This window comes from Erpetoichthys calabaricus, chromosome 2, assembly GCF_900747795.2.
Source record: "Erpetoichthys calabaricus chromosome 2, fErpCal1.3, whole genome shotgun sequence".
Classification (NCBI taxonomy): Eukaryota; Metazoa; Chordata; class Cladistia; order Polypteriformes; family Polypteridae; genus Erpetoichthys; species Erpetoichthys calabaricus.
The window spans coordinates 51268210-51294030 of record NC_041395.2 but is presented as its reverse complement, the minus strand read 5'-3'; the positions used below and the strand labels follow the sequence as shown (position 1 = coordinate 51294030).

The 25821-nt window shown below is 38.5% G+C and overlaps 1 protein-coding gene across 2 annotated transcripts in view; it reads right to left on the bottom strand.

Moving 5' to 3' along the window:
- Positions 1-1892: 1892 nt before the first annotated feature.
- The window catches only part of tpcn2 (two pore segment channel 2), a 48179-nt gene continuing 24250 nt past the window's right edge, over positions 1893-25821 (bottom strand). For both annotated transcript variants that reach the window (XM_051923710.1, XM_028793793.2), the window contains exons 17-25: positions 23905-23951; positions 15972-16071; positions 11382-11453; positions 11230-11303; positions 10202-10307; positions 10022-10104; positions 7508-7589; positions 2964-3058; positions 1893-2421 (exon numbers count right to left, since the gene is read on the bottom strand). In XM_051923710.1, the coding sequence (XP_051779670.1) occupies positions 2343-2421; positions 2964-3058; positions 7508-7589; positions 10022-10104; positions 10202-10307; positions 11230-11303; positions 11382-11453; positions 15972-16071; positions 23905-23951 (738 nt within the window). In that variant the 3' untranslated portion in view covers positions 1893-2342. The remainder of the gene's footprint in view (positions 2422-2963; positions 3059-7507; positions 7590-10021; positions 10105-10201; positions 10308-11229; positions 11304-11381; positions 11454-15971; positions 16072-23904; positions 23952-25821) is intronic.

Here is a 25821-nt window from a genome sequence, read left to right as displayed (position 1 = left end):
CTGGCCGGAACAAAAAAAAAAAAAAACCTTCAGCAACAGTGGGTAAGACCACGATTGAAAACCTCTGTTCTAGCTCTTCAAGATCCTGAATTAAACAGAGGTTTAAAATGTTAAAATGAAACCTAAGCAAAGCACCACTTGAAGTTTTAAAACATAAGGAACCAAATTTACGGTAAATGGGGGTGCATGCAGCCTTTATGAATTTGGGCTGCTTCCTTTTATTTAATAAATACAAGTACTGGATAAATGTGGCAAACCTAGAGATTTGTGCAGAGTGTGTTGACAAGACTAAGCCTCACCTACCAAAGGATCATGCACACAAATACAGAATCTGGTACCTTTTCACATTACTGTACTCTGTAGTGTCACACTAAAAAGATTATATGGTAAGCTCAGATCACATTGTTAGATTAACTACTCATCCGCAACCCACCATAGACAAATACAAAATAGTATTCCAGGTTTTCATACAAGCATTGAACATTTGACCATAAAGGTGTTGTGTGTTGTATATTGACCAAGAGCTGCTCTACAAATATTTTCTTTGATCCATGAAACAGAACACATTTGAAAAGAAATTTATGTATAAAACATATAACCTAATTTATAAAAAAAGTAATGAAAGCAGTCACCTTGCACATGCAAATCAACCTGAAAATAAGCAATATTGGGTATAGCAACTCTTAAAATGGGAGAACAAAGAAATTTTATAGCATTGCCAATGACTTGGGCTCAATGCTGCCAGCATAGATTACAGTTTGGGGTTTAGTTTATAAAAACATTGTTGCTAAAAATAGACTCACAGATCACTTTAATTAGGCACACCAATAGAAAACCAACAGTCTCCATTTGTCTTTAGTGATTGGCTTTAAAAACAGTCCTGTCAACCTCAATGCATTTCATGAAGGATGTGCCACTATTACTATTTCAAGCTTTAATCTTTAGTTCTCCATATGAACAACAGTGCAATTGTACCCCAACCACACAAAAAAAGGTCTGCAAATATGAAGCCATCAGTTAAAGCAGATGTACATAACAATGGCCATCAAAATAAAAATCCAGAATGTGCACTCTAAAAACGATGACCAATGTCAGGCCAGAGCTTAAGAAAACAAATGGGGCTTGACACAAGCGTCTACTTGGTGGACAGCCTCAGGAAAGGCATGCAACTGGTAGAATACTGCAACCGTGTATTGCTGGTCAAGAACTCCAAGCCTCCATTGCCCTCTGTAATTTGCATTCTTCCATAATGTGGCATGGAGATTAACAGTTCAAAATATGCTTCAAGTTTAAGAAGTGTCCTTTTAGAAATGCAATTTTGGTGCCCAGAATTAAAGTACAGAGAAACACTTAGTATATACCGGATAGGTTTAGATTGTGTCCCACATAACATGTATTAGAAGTTCCAAATTAGCTGGTGTAAAGCTCTCCTTACATTTCTATAAAGCCCAAAAATATGCTCATTCTATTTAATTCCAGCACTACCCTGGAATGACCACAAATTGAGAAACATTTCTGGAAGTTTGAGATGATGACAAGTTTGCTTCTAGTGCCCAAGACACCACCACTCCAAGTTAACATTTAAGGAACAACTTATAATGCTTAGACTATTTAACTAAAGCTCTGCCACGGCTCCATATTCTTTTCACACCTCCAACATTAAATTTCATATGGACAGATTAGAGAGAGAAATGTTCTTTGGGTGGGTAAATTTACTCAAAAGTCACCAGGGGGAGACAAAGCAGATTTCAAAACAAGCTGGAACTTAGACAATGAATTGTAGTTAAAAAAAAAAAAAAGATAATACAACTGATACAAAGCTGGGGTGGGTGCATTATGACAAAGACTAAATTTAAAGACAATGCAGATGAAAAGGGGAAAAAAAACAAACATACAGGTAAAGTGCATTTTAATAAAATACTGTGCAAAATTAAGGCTGTGTCGGGATTAAAACATTTCTCAAACAGGTATGGCACCAATAAACAGATGAACAAATCAAATACATTAGTCATGCCACCCAATGTACATAGATATTACAGCAGCAAGAGCATGATGAAAGCCATGAGGCCCACCTGTATTTAATAAAACTGGTATCTATGATGCTGTTCCTAAACTAAATTTAGGATGTGTGAGGAGTATTTGGTTACTGCTGCCAGTCTTTAAAATAGTAAACAGCCATATTACATTAAAAAAATATATATACAAACTACAAAATTAAAACTGCATATTGAGCTTCCTATACAAGTCTAAAATTTAAAAATCAAAATTAAAAAATTACCCACAAGAAGTGACCGCTAAACAAACTACCCCTCCCTATGCCCCCTATATACTCTGTCTGAAGGTCAGTGTGGAAGATGTAGATGTGGGTGCTGGTGAAGTCTGACAAGTAGCTCCTCTTCAGTAGGCTCTTTTATTTGCTCGCTGGGGGAAAAAAAAAAAAAAATCTATTAGTCGTCTTAATTACTATAAGAATAATTGGTCGTAAGTTCTATACAGAGCACTACATGCTTAACAGTCTTATCAGGAATTCAAAACCCTTGGATCTGGTGCTACTAACTAAAAATAAAAAATCAAGTATAAAACAGACTACATCTGAAATTCTTGGTCATAATTAAAAACTGATGGGAGTTTTAAGTAGGTGGGATACTCATTTCAAATGTGCATTTCTGACAATCATGCAGTTTGTAAAATAAAGCTTTCTCCGGGGCACACAACCAAATATACCTTCATGCGTTAAATGGTGTGAAGACACTATGAAAGTGGAGATGTAAAAACAAAAGTATAGCACAGATCTGCTTCAGACAGACAGATGCGGCCACTGTTTTCACCTCATTCTATTTCAACAAATACCTTTGGGAACATTAATTGCATAAACTGAGCAAATACATGAAATGTAAAATTCTAATGTTCTATATAGTTCTATATAATCTTGAGCTCCCAAAAAGGTATAATTATATACTCACCGGAACATTAACTGCACAGTCATTGGACACATTGCTGCCTCCTGCTGTTCAGTAATGGGACCATGGTGGCTTTTGTCCCATTTGTGGATAAAATTCTAATAAGGATAGGGGGAAAAAAAATCCAAGAAATTGAAAATCAAAAGTGAGTGCTTAATTTCCAATGAAAGACTACAGATTACAAAGCCAAATATACTAAATATAGATTTATTAATTTATCTATGAATAGACAAAAAGCACGTTTCGACAACATAAGATGAATCGGGCATGAGTTTGTCTCAGTAGTGTATGAAGAACAAATAAGTGATGTAAGTAATGATAACTAAGGTTTGGGATATGTATGACTATCACGGCAAAAAATACTGTACACGTAAAAAAAGGCATGCTATGACAATGTTTTTTGTTTGTATACTGGAGGCCTGTCAGTATGCAACTAAAGTTATAAAATCTCTCTGTAGACTACATTTTTTGTGAATACACTCACTGTTTGGTAGTAATTTCCCTTGATGTGGCCCATCTTTAATTTGCACCTTCACATCACTCGCTCGCTGAAAGTACTTAATATGTTCTTGCGTATTATTTTGAGTGTGAGGGTTGGCTGTGATCGGGGCTAATATCCTACGCCTGGATTGGAAGGATTTAGGATTTCAGAATAATAATCCCGAAATGCGTAGGCTAAATCCACTGCCTGCCGCGATGAAGCAAATTTTCTCTTTAGAGGCATTTGTATAAGTTGGAAGTGAGACGAACTGTGAAATTTTTAAGTCATGAATGTACCTGTTGAAGACAGTTGTATAATGCGTAGGCTAAATCCGCCGCCTGCCGTGATGTTGGGGTTGGATTTCGGTTTCGTAAGGTTTTTCAGGCAGCGGAGCAGAAGGCGACTGCACATTCAGCTTCGGACTGACATCAGTGAGTGCGCAGAAGGCGTCTGCGCATTCGGCTTCGGACTGATGTGAGTGAGTGAGGAGGCAGGCGAATTATGTATTAAGATAGACTGCATTTGTCCTGTGAGTATCTTTTTTCCTGCTGCTGAATGCATTCAAATTTCACATTGGGATTAATAAAGTTAACTGTAGCATTTTGGACTACAAGTTTAGATGAATTGCTCTCAACAATTTAAACTTGGCAACGAGTTTTATTTTATGCATTTAGCAGAACACCTTAGGACGGACAAATGATACAATATATACACTGGAGGCTTATTACACTCTTAAGAGGTTTCCAGCTACTCTTAAATCTTTTAAATGCAAGTACCATCTTTATTGAACTGACAGGGGACATACTTTAAAAATTTAGTGGCAACATTAAACACCATAATATATATATATATATATATATATATATATATTATATATATATAAACTGCAGTAAACAAACTTACATTTTTATCATTGATCAATGGGAAAATTGCAACATTCCTGGTAAAGCATCAGCATATGAGGCACTATGTGCGCTACAATTCAATGTCTTAAGGTTACTGATTGTACATCTATCACACTCTAAGATTTCAGTTAAAATTTGATTAAAAAAGTATAAACATCACATTTAACATCTAAAGTAGAAAAATGGAACACAATTTTCACAAATGCAAGTTTAGATAATATTTGCAAAATGCTAAATACAGCAATGACAATTCTTCATGCCCACAAAAAAAAGAGCAGTAACTTGTCAGTTGACCACATTTTTGTAAATTACTCAACCACATGCAGAAATACTGCAACAACAAACAACGTGTTATAACATTTGTATTGGCATGATTCAGTTTTGCTTTATCAATAAAAAAATAAAAAGGTACAGTTAAGACTTGTTGGATTCAGCTTAAATCTTCACACTTTTACTTGGATCCAGATTGCAGTGTAGCTTCAATGCTTTGAAGACCTGCTAAATTACCTTTTACTGTTGAAGCCACAGAAAAACTTGCTCATGGTCATTTAACAGTACCCACTTCATTTTGTCAAGCAGCAATTTCAGCTAATGCTGCTGTGATAAATAGTTTACATTTATATAGTGCTTTTCCCACTAACCAAAGCGCTTCAGTGAGTGGTGGAGCAACTTCAACCACCACTAATGTGAAGTATGCACCAGGATGACCTGATGGCAGCCATTTTTGTGCCAGTATGCTCACCACACATTAGCTGTTAGGTAGTGAAGAGGAGAGACAAAGAGAGATAGAGAATTATATATAAATGAGGACTCCGATGAAAGAGGAATGACTAGGAGGCCAGAATGATGGTGGGCAATTTAGTCTGGACATCAGGATACACCCTACTCTTTACTAAAGATGCCCATGGATCTTTTATGACAATAGAAAGTCAGGACATCTGTAAAAATGGCTCTATCCTTCGGATGAGATGTAAAACAGAACAGTTTCCCCATCACTGCACTGGGGCATTGGGGTCCACATTCAGACTGAAAGGTAAGCACCCCTTGCTGGCCTCACCAACACCTCTTTTAGTAGCAACCCAAACTTTTCCTAGATGGTCTCCCATTTAAGGACAGGCCGGGCCCAAACATGCTTAGCTTCAGGTGGTTGACTTGTTCATCTCAGTTAAATTTCTAGTGCAATGAGCCATACCACATGCACTTATGAATCCTTTTAAAATTAAAGTAGAATGCTTTTTCTGAAAACTACCAAACTTCACTCCAGTAATTCTTGTTAAAGAAATATAGGACACACTCTTAAGAAAGCAGTTCAACACTATGTGAAATATTACATACATAGAGCAGTTGCACAAATATTTTAACTCTATAATGATGCACCAGAGAAAATACCTTGCTAATTTAGAAACCAAGAAGTGTATACAGAGGCCCATTGCCACTATGCTGAAGACACAGGAAGACCGAATGATGAAACATAGGACTTATTGAACAATTTTCATTGTATTTCTGCAATATTTTCAAAAAAGATTGGCCTTATTTGTTAACACTGCCATATTATTTAATACGTGAGCATTCAAATTATGTTCGCAGGAGGCTCTGTTGATACTGGGGACAAGTGTAGATTGATAGGTGCATTCATAGCAGTAATGAGGAGCTGCAGAAACATTTTTATGGAGGACAAACATTGCATCTCAAACATTACTAATTGGTTTTCAAAGTCAAAATGTACAGTATGTTTATCTTGCAAATAGCAATGGTTACTTGGCATTGTGCAGAATTTACACCAAGATTTGCCCATTTGTTTCTGCCTTCATCTCATGTGTAGGTTTGAGCACAGTTGTATTTTTAAAATTAGGTATACCATTAGCAGAAATGCTTAAGAGTTTTATACAGATCATACAATTAAGATGGATAAAGTTTCAAAGAGAGTACTGCCCATTATTTAAACTGCAAAAAAACAAACTTCTTAATTAGCAGTAAAACCAGGCTTATCAGTGCTCATGAATAAAAGTCATGCTTAGTCTACCCTATAACTTAAATAATCAGCTTTACTCTTGGGCCAAAACAGCTATGTGGGAACTTAACCTAGGTTGTCAAAATCTTAAGTACAGATAAACTTAATAAACCTTTAGAGCAAGTAGCATACTCTATGAAAGCCAAGAACAAAAAAAGTGGGGAAGTGCATTTAAGGCTGAATCCAGAAAGCACACTTCTATAGGGTAATAGATTAAAAGGGTTTGGGGAAAGAGCAATGTAGTTTAAAAAGATACATAAAGTGTGACAAAAGATGTAAAGGTTTAAGACATAGTTGAAACATTATACATGCATACTAAATATCATCCAGTGAGGTTAATCCATATTACTAACCGAGAATGGTAAACCGGATGGCATGGACACAGGTACATGGCGATGGGACCATGAGACGTACTGCGCAGGCGCGTACAGCGCACATATCATAAACCTCACGCGAAGTTGTATCCACCGCGCACGAAGGAGTCACGGCCCAAAAACGAAAGAGCTCAACTGACGTGAATGAGAAATGAAGCAACAACACGCCCATGGCTAACGACTGCCGACAGCGCCACACACACAAAAAAAAAAGGACTCTGCGCTGCAGCCCAGATTCAAATGGAAGAGGCTACGGAGGCCCCACAGGTCCATAAAGTACGGAAGGCGCAGGCGTCACCGCCATATTGTGAGTGGCACTACTGCGGAGTGAAGGCACACGCGTCACCGCCATATTGTGAGTGGCACTACTGCGGAGTGAAGTTAGGAATAATGTGCTGCTTGGGTCGACCAATGTATTTCAGGATACCCAACGCCGGGGGTAGGCGAGCGAAGCGAGCAGGGGGCGGAGCCCCCTTGTATTTATATAACTAGGTTTCCACTTAAAATATTCAACTTCATGCATTTCTACATGTTTTGATAGTCTTTCAGACCCTAAATTTTTAAGTGTTTTATAGTGCAATCAACCAGCTAGTTGCACATTAGTTTTGCTGTTAGGGAAACTAAAACGAAAGCTCTGGTGTAATTTGTAAGGAATACACAGGTTAAACTTTCCATTAGCAATGAATAAAGAAATTACTCAACTGTCAGAAAAGATAGTACCTGTACTCCAAGAAAGTTAATGGCAAAAAGGTCAAAATTTAGTCAAATTGTCTTACCTCAAGTACTAGAGCAACAAACAGATTCACCCACATGATAGCTGAAGTAAGCCACCAAGCCACAAAGTAGATTTTAGACCACCTGAAATACACATTACAAGCATTGACTTGCTGACAGATAAGCCATATTTGACAGATTCATAAAAACTGAGGCCTTTCTTCAGTAATATACAAAAAAAAGATTCAACATATGCCTGAAGGGTAACATTAAGTTTTCCAGTTTGGCAAAAGTAAAAAAAAAAAAAAAAGCCAAGTTTTAGTTTACCTCATCAATATGTACTGCATTTATTGCAAGTTGCATAAATAACATGGGGAGGAACAGACTGGGGGACAGAAAGGATTTTTAGATCGATTGATCTGATAGAGATATTTATACTGTATATAAAAGTAAAGTTTCATTGCTTCAGTTTTGAATGAGTTGAGGGAAAAAAAACAAAACAACACATTAAAGAAAACCATGCCTCCCCACTTAATACCCAACCCTTGTTTCAATTAGCAGTGTCCTGGGGGTGAGGTGAAAAAATACACCAGACCCAGCATATAGCAGCATGAATAAACAGGCTGATTGTGTAAGACAGGAGTTCTTAATCTTTCATAACTCAATTTAGTCATCATTTAAATCAAGATGAAGATTCATTAGTCTAACCTATCCATTTTTTTTTTTTAAATGAACAGCTAAAAACCCCTCACCATATAAATGTGACAATTCTGAACTGCCACTGACCCTTTTGTATTACTCCTCTCTTCTTGGCACCCTGCTGTGACATGTGATGTTTGAGACAATTTGGAGGTAACAATACTTAAGTATTTTGGTTTGCAGTGCTGTAGTAAAGTGAGGTCCACAACTGATTGGCATCTATTTAAATAATCACCGCAATCACGTCTTGGTACGTGGGGACGTGGTAGTGTGGCAAGAGTGGTTCCCACTCGTGATGCAGTAGCGGGCAGTTCTACAGTAAGTGCACAGGTGTAGGATCGTCCATGACCCTAATCAATACCAGGTGGAGCTGGTGTAGGAGTGAGCGAGCAAGCCAAGGAAAGCAGGCTTGAGGGTAGAAGACCGATAAGGCAGCAGGGGTTGAGGAAGCTTGGGAGGAGAGCCCCACTGTGAGTGCCCTAGCTTTTGGAGACCCAAGTCTTGGTCTGGTGAGGGAATCTGTTTGTAGCTATGGGATGGCAGGCAAATGAACCTGAGGAAGGTCAGCTGCGTCTGCTGTTTGGGCAACTTCTCTGCTGTAAGACCCACATGGAGGGAAGCCCCCAGTGTTAAATCCGTTAACAGTCACTTTTTTTTTTTTTTTTTAAAAACCCGGTACCACCACCTTTTAATTTATTGGGATTATTTTAACCTCCACCTTTTCACCTGTTTTAACGAATTATTTATGAACTAGCCGACACCCGCCGTAGCATACGGCGGTGTAAGAATAGGAACGGAAAAATGTGAGAAAGGAATTCAGAAATCAAGAAGAAATAAATTACTTCTTGAAAGATGCAGTGTGCATGGAGAATTTCCGGCCAAGCAGGATTACACGTGAAAGTGATAAATAAATCAGGCTTTCCGAATTTACATACTATGGCCATGGCATCCTGATAGTTTTGTTGCATGTATCTTGGACTTCCTGGAAATGTGGACGGTAATATTATAATTTTGCCTACATGTACATTTTCAGCATTTGCTTGCAGTGCATCTGATAGTTCCACGCGCAGATCTTGATGTAATCTGAGATAGTTGAGACGTGCGCCCTCTGTTTTAACATACGCGTCTACGACGTACTGTTGGAATAATTTGCCGCTGGAGTGCAAAATACTAAAAGTATTCCTCATTGCTAATCTGTACGTGTAAAATTGGCATTGAGTAAGCCTTATTCGCTTGGCGGCTCTTTTATCAGGAACATGTTGTAAATCTTTGTGCCAGCCAATGTCTCCGCAAAGGAATAAAAGTGGGTAAACCATAAGATCGCAATTCATATTGAGCGTGGAAATCTGTTTACAGGAGTTGCCTATGGGATAGATGCAAATGTCCCGTTCGTCAGTCGGTTAGCCACCCTCTCCGACAAAAATCGCTGCAACATCAGTGTGACATGTTGGGGTATTGTATCGTTGTAAATCCTGTCTAGGGTCAAACACATATTATATTATTATTATTATATATATATATATATATATATATATATATATATATATATATATATATATATATATATATATATATATATATATATATATATATATATATATATAATTTTTTTATACACACACACACTGTACTATTTTATATTATATACAGGGGTCCAATAGCTTGGCTTTAGTATTAGCTAGAGCATTGCTAGAATAGTGGCTTTAAATTCAAGTGATGAGTCAAAATACTGCACATATAAATAGGCACCACTTAAGGGTCAGAAGGAGCAGTATAAAAAGTGCTTTAAAATATTTAAAATGCACAAACAGATTAAACATTTCTCAGGAAATGATCGAGTATGCATAAGGATAAGAAACAAAGCAGCACAAACTTACGGGGAGGAGTATCTGGAATAAGCTTCCATGAAAACTTGCCAGTTGTTGACAACCATGACATCATACAACAGCACCAAAGTTGCCTAAAAACACAAAAAAATGTAATTATGATGTATGTCTATTCGTCTCACTGAGATTAGGGTGAAGTTTGTATAAGCTAAAGCAATATTTGGTACTTACTGCAAAGTCATCAAAATTGTTAGGCCAGTAAGCAAGCTGCTCATATGTGCCACAAACTGCTGTGTAGTTAACGGTGTCTTCCTCTGCACTGGAGTTGACAACTACACTAAAAGTGAATTATGGCATTTTAGTAGGGAAAAATTTTCAGTGTTTCTCCCCACCCCACTAGGTTTAGGTCAAAAACTTGTAAAAATGTAATTATAATAGTAAAACATTTTAAATAACTACTTCAAAAACTAGGTGTAACCATTGGGTTACTAGACAATGACGTAAAAAAAAATAACATTTCGCTGTGAAAAGTCATTCATGACAAAGGGGAAAAAAAAAAAGCATTAACGCAGCTTGGCTCTTTAGTAAACAAAAAAGATATGGATTATGCGCTGCATAAAAATTGTACACCAAACTTCATAGGCATTTCACAGCTTTAGGATACATACCATTGGGAATGGAGACCTTGGCTAATGAATTCTACTGCAAATTATGCAATCCATTCCTAGCAACATGCCCTTTTTGCTGTGGTATTTCACACAGAGTAGGGTAAGATTGTTTCACTCTTAATTATTGAACATATCAAAAAGGGAAATCTACAGATTTTCAAGAGCGAGATGTTTTAGGGTAGACAACTTTAAAAATTTGTACCCAAAATACTTTACATTCTTGCACTGAGAACTCATTCCGTAACCAAATCAATCATCTTCAATTTTCTTGCAGATTAGTCTTAATGTTAAAAAAGTGATCTAACGTTCGTATACAGTTACATTTGAACTGTAACTGTTCAAAAACAGTTAAACTTATTTTAAAAGGAAATTGACACACAAACCATTTGTCCCCAAGCTATCTTTTGGCTCAGCAATATTTAATCACCATAATTTACTTTTAACCAAGTCTAAAGCACAACAGCAAAAACAGATTTTTTGGTTACCTTGAAATAATGCAATACTGGCCTACATCTGTAAAGTGATGAGGACAGGAAGGTCAAAACTAAATGGGTGTTGGTAAGAACACATTTCCCTATATAACACTCATACCTTGTGTTATTTGGAGGTGTGATTGCACCTTGAAATAGTATAATTCCAACAACTGCAAACACATAGTAAACAACCTGTTGACACAAAGTAAAAAGCTGTATTAGAGGATAAAGCATGTTTAGGTTTTCAAGTCTATCAGAACTGTCACTTACCACTAGGATACCAGCAAATGCTCGCAAGTTCTTTACGATGTCCAACAAGGTGCTTGCAACAAGCCCCATCAGCTGAAAGATGCAGAAAAATACACCAGTAAATACAGAAAACAAGATATACTGTATTCTCCAACCTTTAGTGGTGTGCATTACGTTTAAGAGCATAAAAGCTACATTTCCAGCTAAGTCAGAATAGGTATGCTACACCAGAAAAAGCACTTTAAAGCTTAAGTATTTTAACATATTCTGAGGGTGGTAAAGGTCAGCTTTTATATTACAATACTAAAGTGTACTAACTCACTGGTTGTAGAGAGTCTCCAACATCTTTTCAAAACAGCAAACCACAGAGATCCTTAGTCTATTCTGATTAACTACAAACACCATGCATGATGGAGCCAAATGAACCAGAAAACCTTTTGGTACCACTAAAATGTTGCAGGCTTCTTTGGATTCATTACATGCAAAATATGCAATCTATACAAAAACTACTTAGAAAATCGTGTGTAACATTTCAAATAACTAAAAATGGTCCATACAGTACTTCCACGTAAATTACACTTTTGTAAAATCTTTGAGTGATTTTCACTATACAATCCTTGTACAGTACAAATGCACTGCCTGGATTTAACTAAGCAAATAGGTAAGTAACTTCCATTGGATAACTACTACAGTGATTAATGTGTTTCAGCTGGCAACAAATTTAGCCCTAACTGATGAACAGTAACTTCTCATTTCTTAAGCAACCATGTTGCGGTCATATAGTTGGCCTGCATCAAGCAAATTACTAAGATTGCTAAAACTACTAAAACTGGGTTAAGAACTGTTCAACACATTAAAACCTGGAAGGATAGTGGTGAACCATGCATGATCTTTGGTGGGAAAAACACAGTGCAAGTCAAAGCGACATTTAATAGTGAAAGCATTTCCACATGCACAACGTGAAGAGAACAAGGTATCGTGAAGCTACTGGAGCAATAGAAGAGCATGTGGTGTGACGAGTCAAGATTTACCCTGTTCCAGAGTGATGGGCACATCAGGGTAACAGGAGGAGCAGATGAAGTGATGCACCCATCATTCCTGGTGTCTACCATACAAGCCTGTGGAGGCTGGGTTATGATCTTGAGTTGGTTCAGTTGATCAGGTCTAGGTTTAGCAAAGTTATGTGCCCACCAAAAAAGTGAGCAGACTACCTGAATATACTGCATGACCAGGTTCCCCCCCAATCAATGGATTTTTTTTCTTCCCTTATGGCACAAGCATATTTCAAGATGACAATGCTAGGATTTATTGTGCTCAAATTATGCAAGAGTGGTTCAGGGAGCATAAGAATTTTCACACAGATTGGCCACCACAGAGTCCAGGCCTTAAGGCAGTCCAATGAAACAGAGCGTGCAAGTTTTTTGGTCAGTTAGTGTATATGCTCATGTACATAAAATCTTGCATGTATTACAAAGTTATTATGAACAGAAATTGAATCCAGTGAACAACTTCAATAAAATTTAATTTGAAACTAAAAAACTTTGGGTCAGATTAAGTAAACAAGTTTTATAGACAGACACCCCACACAAGGTGAAAAAGGATTCCCTCATTCTTCATGAATCTTTCATGATTTACAGGTTGAAAACTCTGTACCCAATTTGCTTACATGAAACACATGATCTGACCCTTTTTTTTTTTTTTTTTTTTAACTCCCTCTCCCAGCATTCCTAGTTCATTAGTAACTGTTATTGGAAGGTTTTCTACATTAAAATTATCCTCACTGAAGTTAGTTATTTCATCTGTCATTGTAATAATTCTTTGCACTCACACTCTTTATTCCTTCTTGTAGTGATTTGACAGTTTTAAAATTATACTAGCTGAGCAATATATTAAAAAAATAAAGTTTGCTCTTAACTAAAACTTACAAAAGTGAGCCCCATGAACCCCTCTTTTTCAATCATGTGCACTCTAATTTGTGTTTATTTTTTTTTCTACTTCAATTACAATACTTATTTGAATTAGTTTCCCCTTATCTTTGTGTAGATAGATAGATACTTTATTAATCCCAAGGGGAAATTCCCTTTACAATCAACACTGCTAGTATAAGCATTTGAGACTCTCTCATATGTTTGGTACTAGTCCTTTATTTTTCTTCCATTTTACCTTTATATTACACTTTCCACATTGTATAAATTTAATTTTCGGTAGTGAATTGCTTTTAGCCCTTAAGTTGTGTCGTTTGTCTAACTAGTGATAGACAAAACAAGTGTCACCAAGATAAACTGGTCATGTAAAGGGCCACACAGACTCAAACTCCCAGAATGCACTTTGCTTAACAGAGCATGCACAGATGCTAGCCATTTCAGAGAGGAAGAGCAAAAAAAAAAACTCTGTGATCTGTACAGAATGGTATCCAACAGACTTAAGCATTCTAAATATGTAGACTGACTGACCAACAAGCCTAAGTGATAGAATCATGCCACTGCCAGAGGAAGTGGAAACTCCATTACAGCCGATTTTCACACTTCTACAGAACTAATACTGTACCGAGTGTTGTGCAAATTTCATAAGCAGCCACCAAAGTACTGCTGAAAGCAGTAACTGTCCAATTTCTAAGACTGGGAATATATTAGTTTTGCCAAAAGGTATTTTGGCTGCACAGGTAAGCAAATTATGTGCAGTAAAAGCACAAAGGAATGCAGTTCATAGGGGTCCACAGTATCAGTAGGGAACGGAGTTGTGCTACTTCCAACAGCAGTACAAACCAAGTGGTTACCCTTGACTGCAACCAAAGATGGGGAGATGACCGCCCATACAGTCAGAATAGGGATAAAAATGTGAGGAAGGACACAAGGAGGTATACGCCTAGAATGGCTGTTTACTTCCTGAATAGGGAATCAATCATGTGCTGGACTTTAAGACACTCACACGACTGGCTGCTCTGCTTTCAGTGCTACACTTAGAAGGGGGCAATGTGGTATATGGACAAATACCTCATTGAATGTGGAGCCTGTTGCCTTTACTGATCAGGAGACAGAAACAATGGATGGTCTCAGTGAATGTGATAAGACAGAACATGGTTGGCATTTCCTTGCCTGGTCAGGATGGTTAGCATTCCTTTTCCCAGCTGGGAGACAAAAAAAAAAAAAAAAAAAAAAAAAAAGTGTCTGAAGGGCACTAAGAGGCTGCCTCCTGTGCTCATCTCTCTTCTCCGTACAGTACGGGAACAGTATCCCTTCTGGCAAGACCCATGTGCGTATAACTGAAGGGCAACAAAGGTTCTGTAAGGTTAATCTGTTGGGTTCCAAGGGTCATGCCAGGGGAAGCTATTGGGAGAACAGTCTCTCTCCCCCATCCCATCTTGAAGTGGTTATGCCCCGACTTGGAAGTGCTTCCTGGAGTCTATGATTGGAAACCAGAATACTCCTGGGTTTGGTTCAAAAGAGGTTTAGATTTAGCTTGCTCTGTTAAAAATTTTAAATTACACAAGATGCCTTCAGAATGCTGCAAACAAGTTAGCTCCTTGTGAAACTATTTGCTTTACTTCCTTGTGCAAAAAAAATGTGAGCTGCCTAGTTCCGAAGAGGCATTTCAGAACAAGTGCACTCCAGTGTCATGGATACAAGCTTGTGTCAATTAATGTTGACTATCAGAAGCAGAAATACTACTTATGCCCTACTTGCCTCAACAAGCAGCAGCATACTTTTAGATTCTACCAGGGGTGTCTAAGTCTGGGCCTGGAGGGCTGCAGGTTTTCATTCTAACCCTCTTCCTAATCAGTGACCAGTTTTCACTGCTAATTAAATTCTTTCCCTTTATTTTCATTGCCCTGTTTAAGGAATCAGTGCTCGGAATGGATTCTTTTCTTCATTAAATGACAGCCAAACAGTGGGACATGAAACAAGCCAACAGATGACCAGCAAAATTGGGGCTTCAAACTCCAACCAATTTCACTCCAATCTATTTCTTAATGAGAAGCAGATTTGTTCTGTTAAACTCATTTAAATTCCATGGCTTGTTGCTGCTCTCATTCTGCCACAGCAGACACTTCCTAAACTGTTGATTTTCTGTTTTTTCTAAGAACACAGTCAACATGTTTTGTTGACCTGAGCAGATCAACCTTACGGAGGCATTCACCTTTATTTTCAGATATTGAGTGAAGGACACAGGTGAGCTGGTCATGTGGCGACTTGTTGTGTCTCACTATTTGACAGCTAATTAAGGAAAAACAAACCAAAGGGACCCGAGTCACATTAATTAAAATTAAGGCAAAAGTTAATTAGCAGCAAAAACTGGTCACTAATTAAGACTATGGTTAGAATGAAACCCTGCAACCACTGCGGCCCTCCAGGACCAGAGTTCAACACCTGTGTTCTAGAGACAAAGGTTCAGAATCCATGACATCACGGCCTTAAAAGATTTTATAGATTTGCTTAAAAAGAAAAAAGATATTCCGTGAAGAAGTTTATGGATCAGAACTTTTATTTAACTGCTAAATTGTTTTTCTCCCCCACTCTAATACTGCTAGCAACAGAAATGTGTAGTAAGGATAAAAGTTAGTCAGGCTAGGCTGAAGAAGGAAAAAAAAAAAAAAAAAAAAAAAAAAAGTACCTGTATGTGTGGAATAACCCGCAGGAACCTGAAGACTATTAGCAAGTTCACCATTCTGATAAGCTCCAAGAGAGACATAAGACCTGGCACATCAGAACCCCTAAAAAGAGACATTAACATTAATTTTTCCATAGCTGTGGTTTTGAACATTACTGTGTATTGGGCTATTCAGGAACAGGTCACTCAGTTACAGAAATAATTAAACTGTTGATGTAAATAAAAGGCTGTGATAGGCACCAGTTTCCCATAACTCTGACCTATTATATATATATGCAAGTTAAGAAATGTATGGCTGAAGCAGTGTCAGAATCTACAGCAAACCAAATGCTTATTTCATAAAGGCACTCTTATGAGTACCACAAATGCAATTAGAAGTGAAGCAAGATGACCTTTTATTAGCTAACTAAGCAGATAGAAATATGCAAGATTTTGAGGCAGCTCAAGCCCCTTATGGCAACTTGCAGGTATGGGCCGGTTCAGTTGGCCATTTAAAGTTGTCATTTTTCTTCAGTTCTCTTTGTACTGTTAGCCATTATGGACGGATGGATGGATGGATGGAGCTCTCTCTCTCTCTATTACTATTCATTGTCTTCCTTGTCATGCACTATACTGGCCTGCTGAGCGTAATACACCCACCAAGTACTTGAGGTGCTGACACAACGGTAAAGTAGCTTTAACACCTTTGCGGGAGCCACCTGTGTCTTAACAACAGCTTCTTACACAGCAAGCATCAGAAGCTAAAAATTATCATGAACACATTCAAGAATACAACTCTTCTCTAGCGTTTGCTTCCATGGGTGCACAGATAACTTAACCTCCTGGCCACAGACCATACCGTTATAAAATACACGGGCAAATTTATCACCAAATCTCTCCACTATACCCTAACACTTCTACCTCTCCAGGATATGGACAGTTGTATGTTTGACACAGCGTGAGCTACTGAAGTACGCTTACAAAATAAAGCAAATTCTGCATGCAGCTAAAATGTACTTCTCCAGCTAGATTCCATGCTCAGAACCATCAACCCCTTCGCTAAATCTTACAAACACATGCATGAAATCGCTCAGTTCTATCCAACAGCATCTGTACGAATGGTTTTCAACAAAACCCTTAAGCAGGATTTACGACGATATGCCCCAACATGTCACACCTATGTTGCAGCGGTTTTCGTCGGAGAAGATGGTGAAATGCCTGCTGAAAGGGACATTTGCATCTATCCTGTAAACAGATTTCCACGCTCAATATAAATTGCGATCCTATGGTTTACCTACTTTTATTCCCTTACGGAGACATTGGCTGGCACAAAGATTTACAACATGTTCCTGATAAAAGAACCGCCAAGCGAATTAGGCATACTCAATGACAATTTTACACGTACAGATTAGCAATGAGGAATACTTTTAGTATTTTGCACTCCAGTGGCAAACTATTCCAACAGTATGTCGTAGATGTGTATGTTAAAACAGAGGGCGCGCGTCTCAACTATCTCAGATCACATCAACAAGATCTGCGCATTGAACTATCAGACACACTGCAAGCAAACGCTGAAAATAACGTTCGTGTAGGCAAACTGATCAAATTACCATCCACATTTCCAGGAAGTCCAAGATACATCAACATTTATATAGCACATTTTCATACAAAAAGTAGCTCAAAGTGCTTTACATAATGAAGAAAAGAAAAATAAAAGACAAAATAAGAAATTAAAATAAGACAACATTCGTTAACATAGACAAGGAGTAAGGTCCGATGGCCAGGGTGGACAGAAAAAACAAAACACACCAGAAAGCTGGAGAAAAAAAAAAAAAATATGTAGGGGTTCCAGGCCACGAGTCCGCCCAGTACCCTCTGGGCATTCTACCTAACATAATATGAAACATGCAACAAAACTATCAGGATGCCATGGCCATAGTATGTAAATTCAGAAAGCCCGATTTATTTATCGCTTTCACATGTAATCCTGCTTGGCCGGAAATTCTACATGCACACTATCTTTCAAGAAGTATTTATTTATTCTTGATTTCTGAATTCCTTTCTCACCGTTTTCCGTTCCTATTCTTACACTGCCGTATGCTATGCCGGGAGTCGGCTAGTTCTAGTTTAACAAAATCTCAACAGAACAAGTACAAAAATTATCTTCATTTGACCATGAAACCCATGTTTAGATGTTTGGAAAAACGCACACACACGATAAATGCCACTGAAATATTCTAATATAAAAGGTGATTTGCCCATCACGCCTTAAAATTAACATTTAATCCAAAATGTTTCTACTTGCATTGATGGATATAATTTTTACAACTTCTAGATGCATCCAAAATCAAATTTCTTTATACAAGCTCTTGACGGTATAGAAGAAACAAAGTTTCAAAAAGAAAACTTGCAAAGATTTGATTTCAATATCAATACTAAAGTAAAGTAAATAGCTACGCATTAGTTTTCATCTCCCTTACTTAAGAGGCTTCAAGTGACCAGACATATGCAGATAACCATAAGACTACACCAATTATCAGGTTAAGAAGCTGGACTTTAAGCCCCACAGCTATTTGTTCAATGCCTAACTGACTTACTGAGTCACACGAAGTAATTTGCTTATCTTGTCTGCATTACCATGTTCTTATGTCACAAGGGGTAAAAGGCCTACCAAAACATTCAATTTAAATAATATGTGAATGTTCAAAGAAAAAAAAAATAGACGGAAAATGTTGCACAGGTGACAGGGCTTTAGAAGTGCCATACTTGAGTTACTCTGTACTTCATAAATTTTCCAGACACTGAAACATTAAAAATCACTTAAGTCAAACATTAAATAGCATTATCAATTATAATGGAGACATGGATTTGTTAAATGCTGGGTATCTGATTAACATTAACTAAATTAAGTAATGTGTCCTTAAAGGGCAAACAATCCTTAACTTAATCTCAACCAGAAATACATGCTAATTTAGTCTTCTGGTACACAAAGCTGTTTGACAGAGGTGTGAGCTACCTTAAATTAGCGAGGAGTATGTTTAGGACTTTCAATAAAGACTTGAAACAGGACTGGCCCCTACTTTAACAGTAGGCAGGTCAACAAGAATCCTTACTTATTAACTCCTATATAAGTAATTAAATCATTAGACAAAAGTCCATATAATTAGTGGTAAGTTATATTTAAGGCACTTGTTCCATCTGTCTTCTAAATAGAAAATGAAAATTCCAAAATTCATAAAATCCCATTGCTTATAATGCGACCATACTACACAACCAAGAGGAAAATGTCTCGGGTTATTGACCTACTCTACAGGCACATGTCCACCACCTGTATGGTGGATCCCTTTCTCACATTGTCCGTAGCTCCTAATTAGCATGTTTCCATACATTTTAGTTTATGGATACATTTTCAGAAGAGGCTGGAGATATGTATGATACCAGTACAATTTCAAAGATTAGCTTTTGTAATATGGTAAAATGTGACAACCATGAATGGATGCATGCATAAAATTTAAAAAAGGTCTTAGGTTTCAGTTGCAAATCTTAATGTTTGAGAGGTTTTGTTTAGTACTAAATTTGTATTATGAGGCATCTTTTCCTTGCAGTTGCAAGAATAACTGAACATTTTCTATCGAGTGCACACATCTGTGAAAAAGAAAGGTATGAATAACCAGACAGACCAGCTTACTTTTCTTTCATGCGGCTAATTCACCTGCTGGTGCCATTACATTACGTCATTTTCATTCATGCTCTTAGAAAGTGCTAAATGGTAGAGACAAATGGTCGCTTATCCAAATGAGCATTTGTACACTCCAATCTTTTACAATGAGACCATCTGAATTAGTGGTTTACTCCATCTCCTAGCACATGCATGTACAACCCCAATTCCAATGAAGTTGGGACATTGTGTAAAACGTAAATAAAAATACAATGATTTGCAAATCCTTTTCAACCTATATTTAATTGAATACACTACAAAGACAAGATATCGAATGTTCAAACTGATAAACATTATTGTTTTGCAAATCTTCACTCATTTTGAATTTGATGCCTGCAACACGTTCCAAAAAAGCTGGGACAGGGGCAGCAAAAGACTGGGAAAGTTGAGGAATGTTCAAAAAACACCTGTTTTGAACATTCCACAGGTGAACAGGTTAATTGGAAACAGGCGTTTGTCATGATTGGGTATAAAAGGAGCATCCCCAAAAGGCTCAGTCGTTCACAAGCAAGGATGGGGCGAGGTTCACCACTTTGTGAACAACTGCATGGGCAAATAGTCCAGCAGTTTAAGAAAAACATTTCTCAACGTACAATTCGCAAGGAATCTAGGGATTTCATCATCTACTGTTCATAATATCCAAAGATTCAGAGAATCTGGAGAAATCTGCACGTAAGCGGCAAGGCCGAATACCAACACTGGATGCCCGTGACCTTCGATCCCTCAGGCGGCACTGCATTAAAAACCGACATCATTCTGTAAAGTATATTACCACTTGGGCTCAGGAATACTTCAGAAAACCATTGTCAGTTAACACAGTTCGTCGCTACATCTACAAGTGTAAGTTAAAACTCTACTATGCAAAGTGAAAGCCATATACAGTGCATCCATAAAGTATTCACAGCGCATCACATTTTCCACATTATGTTACAGTCTTATTCCAAAATGGATTAAATTCATTTTTTCCTCAGAATTCTACACACAACACCGTATAATGACAATGTGAAAAAAGTTGGTTTATGCAAATTAAAAATAAAAAAAAAAAACAACTGAGAAATCACATGTACATAAGTATTCACAGCCTTTGCTCAATACTTTGTCGATGCACCTTTGGCAGCAATTACAGCCTCAAGTCTTTTTGAATATTATTACATTTATATATGATGCCACAAGCTTGGCACACCTATCCTTGGCCAGTTTCGCCCATTCCTCTTTACAACACCCCTCAAGCTCTATCAGGTTGGATGGGAAGCATCGGTGCACAGCCATTTTAAGATCTCTCCAGAGATATTCAATTGGATTCAGGTCTGGGCTCTGGCTGGGCCACTCAAGGACATTCACAGAGTTGTCCTGAAGCCACTCCTTTGATATCTTGGCTGTGTGCTTAAGGTCGTTGTCCTGCTGAAAGATGACCTGTCGCCCCAGTCTGAGGTCAAGAGCGCTCTGGAGCAGATTTTCATCCAGGATGTGTCTGTACATGGCTGCAGTCATCTTTCCCTTTATCCCGACTAGTTTCCCAGTCCCTGCCGCTGAAAAACATCCCCACAGCATGATGCTGCCACCACCATGCTTCACTGTAGGGATGGTATTGGCCTGGTGATGAGCGGTGCCTGGTTTCCTCCAAACGTGACGCCTGGCATTCACACCAAAGAGTTCCAATCTTTGTCTCATCAGACCAGAGAATTTTCTTTCTCATGGTCTGAGAGTCCTTCAGGTGCCTTTTGGCAAACTCCAGGCAGGCTGCCATGTGCCTTTTACTAAGGAGTGGCTTCCATCTGGCCACTCTACCATACAGGCCTGATTGCAGCAATCAACCAGAGATGGTTGTCCTTCTGGAAGGTTCTCCTCACTCCACAGAGGACCACTGGAGCTCTGACAGAGTGACCATCGGGTTCTTGGTCACCTCCCTGACTAAGGCCCTTCTCCCCCGATCGTTCAGTTTAGATTGCCGGCCAGCTCTAGGAAGAGTCCTGGTGGTTTCGAACTTCTTCCACTTATGGATGATGGAGGCCACTGTGCTCATTGGGACCTTCAAAGCAACAGAAATTGTTCTGTAACCTTCCCCAGATTTGTGCCTCGAGACAATCCTGTCTCGGAGGTCTACAGACAATTCCTTTGACTTCATGCTTGGTTTGTGCTCTGACATGAACTGTCAACTGTGGGACCTTATATAGACAGGTTATTGGACATGATTTGGAAAGGCACACAACTGAATTTACCACAGGTGGACTCCAATGAAGCTGCAGAAACATCAAGGATGATCAGGGGAAACAGGATGCACCTGAGCTCAATTTTGAGCTTCATGGCAAAGGCTGTGAATACTTATGTACTTTCTCAATTTTTTTTATTTTTAATAATTTTTTTTTGTGGTGTGTAGAATTCTGAGGAAAAAAATGAATGTAATCCATTTTGAAATAAGGCTGTAACATAACAAAATGTGGAAAAAGTGATGCGCTGTGAATAGTTTCCGGATGCACTGTATCAATACCACCCAGAAACGCCGCCAGCTTCTCTGGGCCCGAGCTCATCAGAGATGGACTGACGCAAAGTGGAAAAGTGTGCTGTGGTCCGACGAGTCCACATTTCAAATTGTTTTTGGAAATCATGGATGTCGTGTCCTCTAGGCCAAAGTTCAAAAGCCAGCATCTGTGATGGTATGGGGGTGTGTTAGTGCCCATGGCATGGGTAACTTGCACATCTGTGAAGGCACCATTAATGCTGAAAGGTACATACAGGCTTTGGAGCAACATATGCTGCCATCCAAACAACGTCTTACAGGGACGTCCCTGCTTATTTCAGCAAGACAATGCGAAGCCACATTCTGCAAGTGTTAGAACAGCGTGACTTCGTAGTAAAAGAGTGCGGGTACTAGACTGGCCTGCCTGCAGTCCAGACCTGTCTCCCGTTGAAAATGTGTGGCGCATTATGAAGCGCAAAATACGACAACGGAGACCCCGGACTGTTGAGCAACTGAAGTTGTACATCAAACAAGAATGGGAAAGAATTCCACCTACACAGCTTCAACAATTAGTGTCCTCAGTTCCCAAACACTTATATCGCCGTTCCTTTTAACAACACTCAATAACAGTGGTAAACATGCCCCTGTCCCAGCTTTTTTGGAACGTGTTGCAGGCATCAAATTCAAAAGGAGTGAAGATTTGCAAAACAACACAGTTTATCAGTTTGAACATTCGATGTCTTTGTAATGTATTCAATTGAATATAGGTTGAAAAGGATTTGCAAATCATTGTATTCTGTTTTTATTTATGTTTTACACAACGTTCCAACTTCATTGGAATTGGGGTTGTAGATCGCCTTTGCATACATTAGTTGGGAACATAAAATTTTAAAGTGACTGAAATGTGTTATCATCCTATATTCAGTTGAAGTCAAAACTTATGACATACCTACTCCACTACCTTTCACCCTCCTGTTCTCTTTGGCGTCTCTGGTCCTAACTTTGTACTGTTGTGCTGTATGCAGCTTTACATAAAGCTTTAACCAACACTCAGTTTTGAAGCATGACCCTCCATTCCGTTCCTACAAATGCCTTATATTCTACAAAAAAATCTCAATGGCCAACATGTTTGACTTAAATTTGAGCATAACCTTTACTATGAAAATCTAAGCCATTAAGAAATAGCACTAGCAACCAACTCTTACGTCATTTCTGCTCTGTAAATGACCACTGTGCTTTCCACTACTCTCTTTCGGAAAGGTCCAAGTCTCCTTTCCTATCAAGACCCTTCGCATTCCATCTCTTTTACACTATAGCTCTGGTTTCCCTTTAACCTTTACACCTTGGGCCTCTACTGTATATGCTATTTGCATTGGCAGTATCCTCTTGCTGGAAAATCTCTGCGTCAGACTGGCAACATGGAGATTTCCCTCCACCCTTACAGGCCTTTCATTTTCTGCCATTCTTGACCTGGCAATTACTGAACACAGCTGGGGTATTGGGAGAACACTAGTGGTGTTTCTTTCCCTTTACTTTTGTTTTAGAAATTACTTTGTTGCAGTAGACATGGGAAAGCTCCAGTTCCTTCAACAAAACAGGCCCCTTTCCTAAATTTAAGAATGACAAATTTTCCAGACTTGCTGCTTAAAATTCAAATCAGTAACAGTCTTGGGAGAACCATAGCTGAAGGAAAGCAAGACCACAGAATCTTTAGTTCAGTAGCAGAGATCATAAAAGCCAAATTAGACTACACATAGAAAAAGCAATCCAAACACACTTACCATTTTGGGTGGATTAAGTAAGTGAAACACATCGTAAGCAGCAGAGCCTATAAAAAGACAAAAAACATGTATATGGTCAAAATTTGTTTTGCGGCAACTAATATTGAAGATGGTTTATAAAAACTGAAAAGCATGCACTTTTATCTACACAATTTACTCAACATATGAAAGAAAAAAAGTTGCCCGACTGTGCTATGCTCTTGGACTCAAACAGTAACAATTATGCAAAAGCTGTAAACCGCTGCTTGAGTACATCTAAAGAATCCTTTTTAAATCCAACATGTACACATACACTACATAATCCCAGTTCTAAAAATCTTCTGGGTTTACCTAGATATTTTTGACTGGAGTATTCGTTTTAGCCGATCAAGTTATTATTTCCTGGTTCAATATAAATGCAGCTTTTCTGTTATGTCAGTTATGACCGATCCTATATAATAAAACTCAACTGTGTATAAAACAAGGTTTTTCTAGTTCTAAAGTTTTTTTTAAGTTTATAGTTTATCACCATCACTTTGTTTTAGGTTGTTAGATGTATTAGTTTTACTAAGCAAAAATAAAACTGGACAAGTAAAAAAAAAAAAAAAAAATTAATTTCTTTACAGTTGTCAAATTGTGTAATCTTTCATACAGTACCCATCAATATATAATGGTACTTTCTCAGACAGAAATTTACGATCATGTGACAGTTTAGTACAACCAAACAAAATGAAAGTTAACTTAAAAAATCATTTTTAAAAATAATCTACAGTAAGTTTAAGCAAAGTTTTATTGAAATTCATGTTTTTTTTTTTTTTTATTCATGGAGTTTTTCTGGGGTTATTTTTGAAGAGGGGGAGGAAAAAAAAAAAAAAACCAGTTGATCTCATTACTTGAACTGTCTTAATAGTAATAACAAAAGTCAAGTCAAGTTGGGGAGCATGCACTGGTACAGCACGTTGCCGCACCCACTACACAACGAAACAACTCGGGATCCCGGTTTGCAACCCCTCAGGCAGACCCTGCGGACATGAAACTCTATGTGCCTCAGCCAGGTGTTACGTGGGCGACCCCTTGGTCTGGTCCAGCCACTCAGGTCCCCAACAATGAGGATCTTACGAGCCGGGTCACCCTCAGGGAAACGCACCACATGGCCATAGTGCCGTAACTGACGCTCCCTCACAATGAAAGTAATGTGCATCATTCGGAACTCCATGAGCAACTGCTCATTCAACACAAAGTCAAACCAACGGTACCCAAGGATTTTCCGGAGAGACACCGTACCAAAGGAGTGCAGTCTTCGTCTCAGGTCACTGGATAGCTTCCATGTCTCGCAACCATATAGCAAAATAAGAAGCACCAGGACTCTAAAGACTTGGACCTTCATCCTTTTGCATAGATCGAGAACACCACACCCCCTTTTCCAGCAACCTCATGACTCCCCCATGCTCTCCCAATCCGTCTACTGACTTCATAGGACGAGTCACCAGAGACATGAATGTCACTGCCAAGGTAAGTAAACCTCTCAAAAAGGTCAACACTATCTCCACAAACAGACACTGCTGATGGTTGTGCCCAAGAGGTCATTAAAAGGCCTGGATGTTGATTTTTATCCAGGACACTCGCAAGCCCAGACACTCAGACTCCTCGCGCAGTCTCTCGAGCGCCCCAGAGCCTCCATTGACTCCGCGAAGATCACAGCATCGTCCGCAAAGTCAAGATCCGTGAACCTTTCTTCTTTCTAGGAAGAATACACCCCTGACAAACTCCAGAATAAACTGGGGAAAAATGCAGAGGTCCTGCCTCCACTCTGCACAGCACTCACAGTACTAGTGTACAGGCCGGCCATGATATCCAGCAACCTTGAGGGGATCCCACGAATCCTCAGGACATCCCACAGGGCAGCTCGATCAACGGAGTTGAACGCTTTGCGGAAAA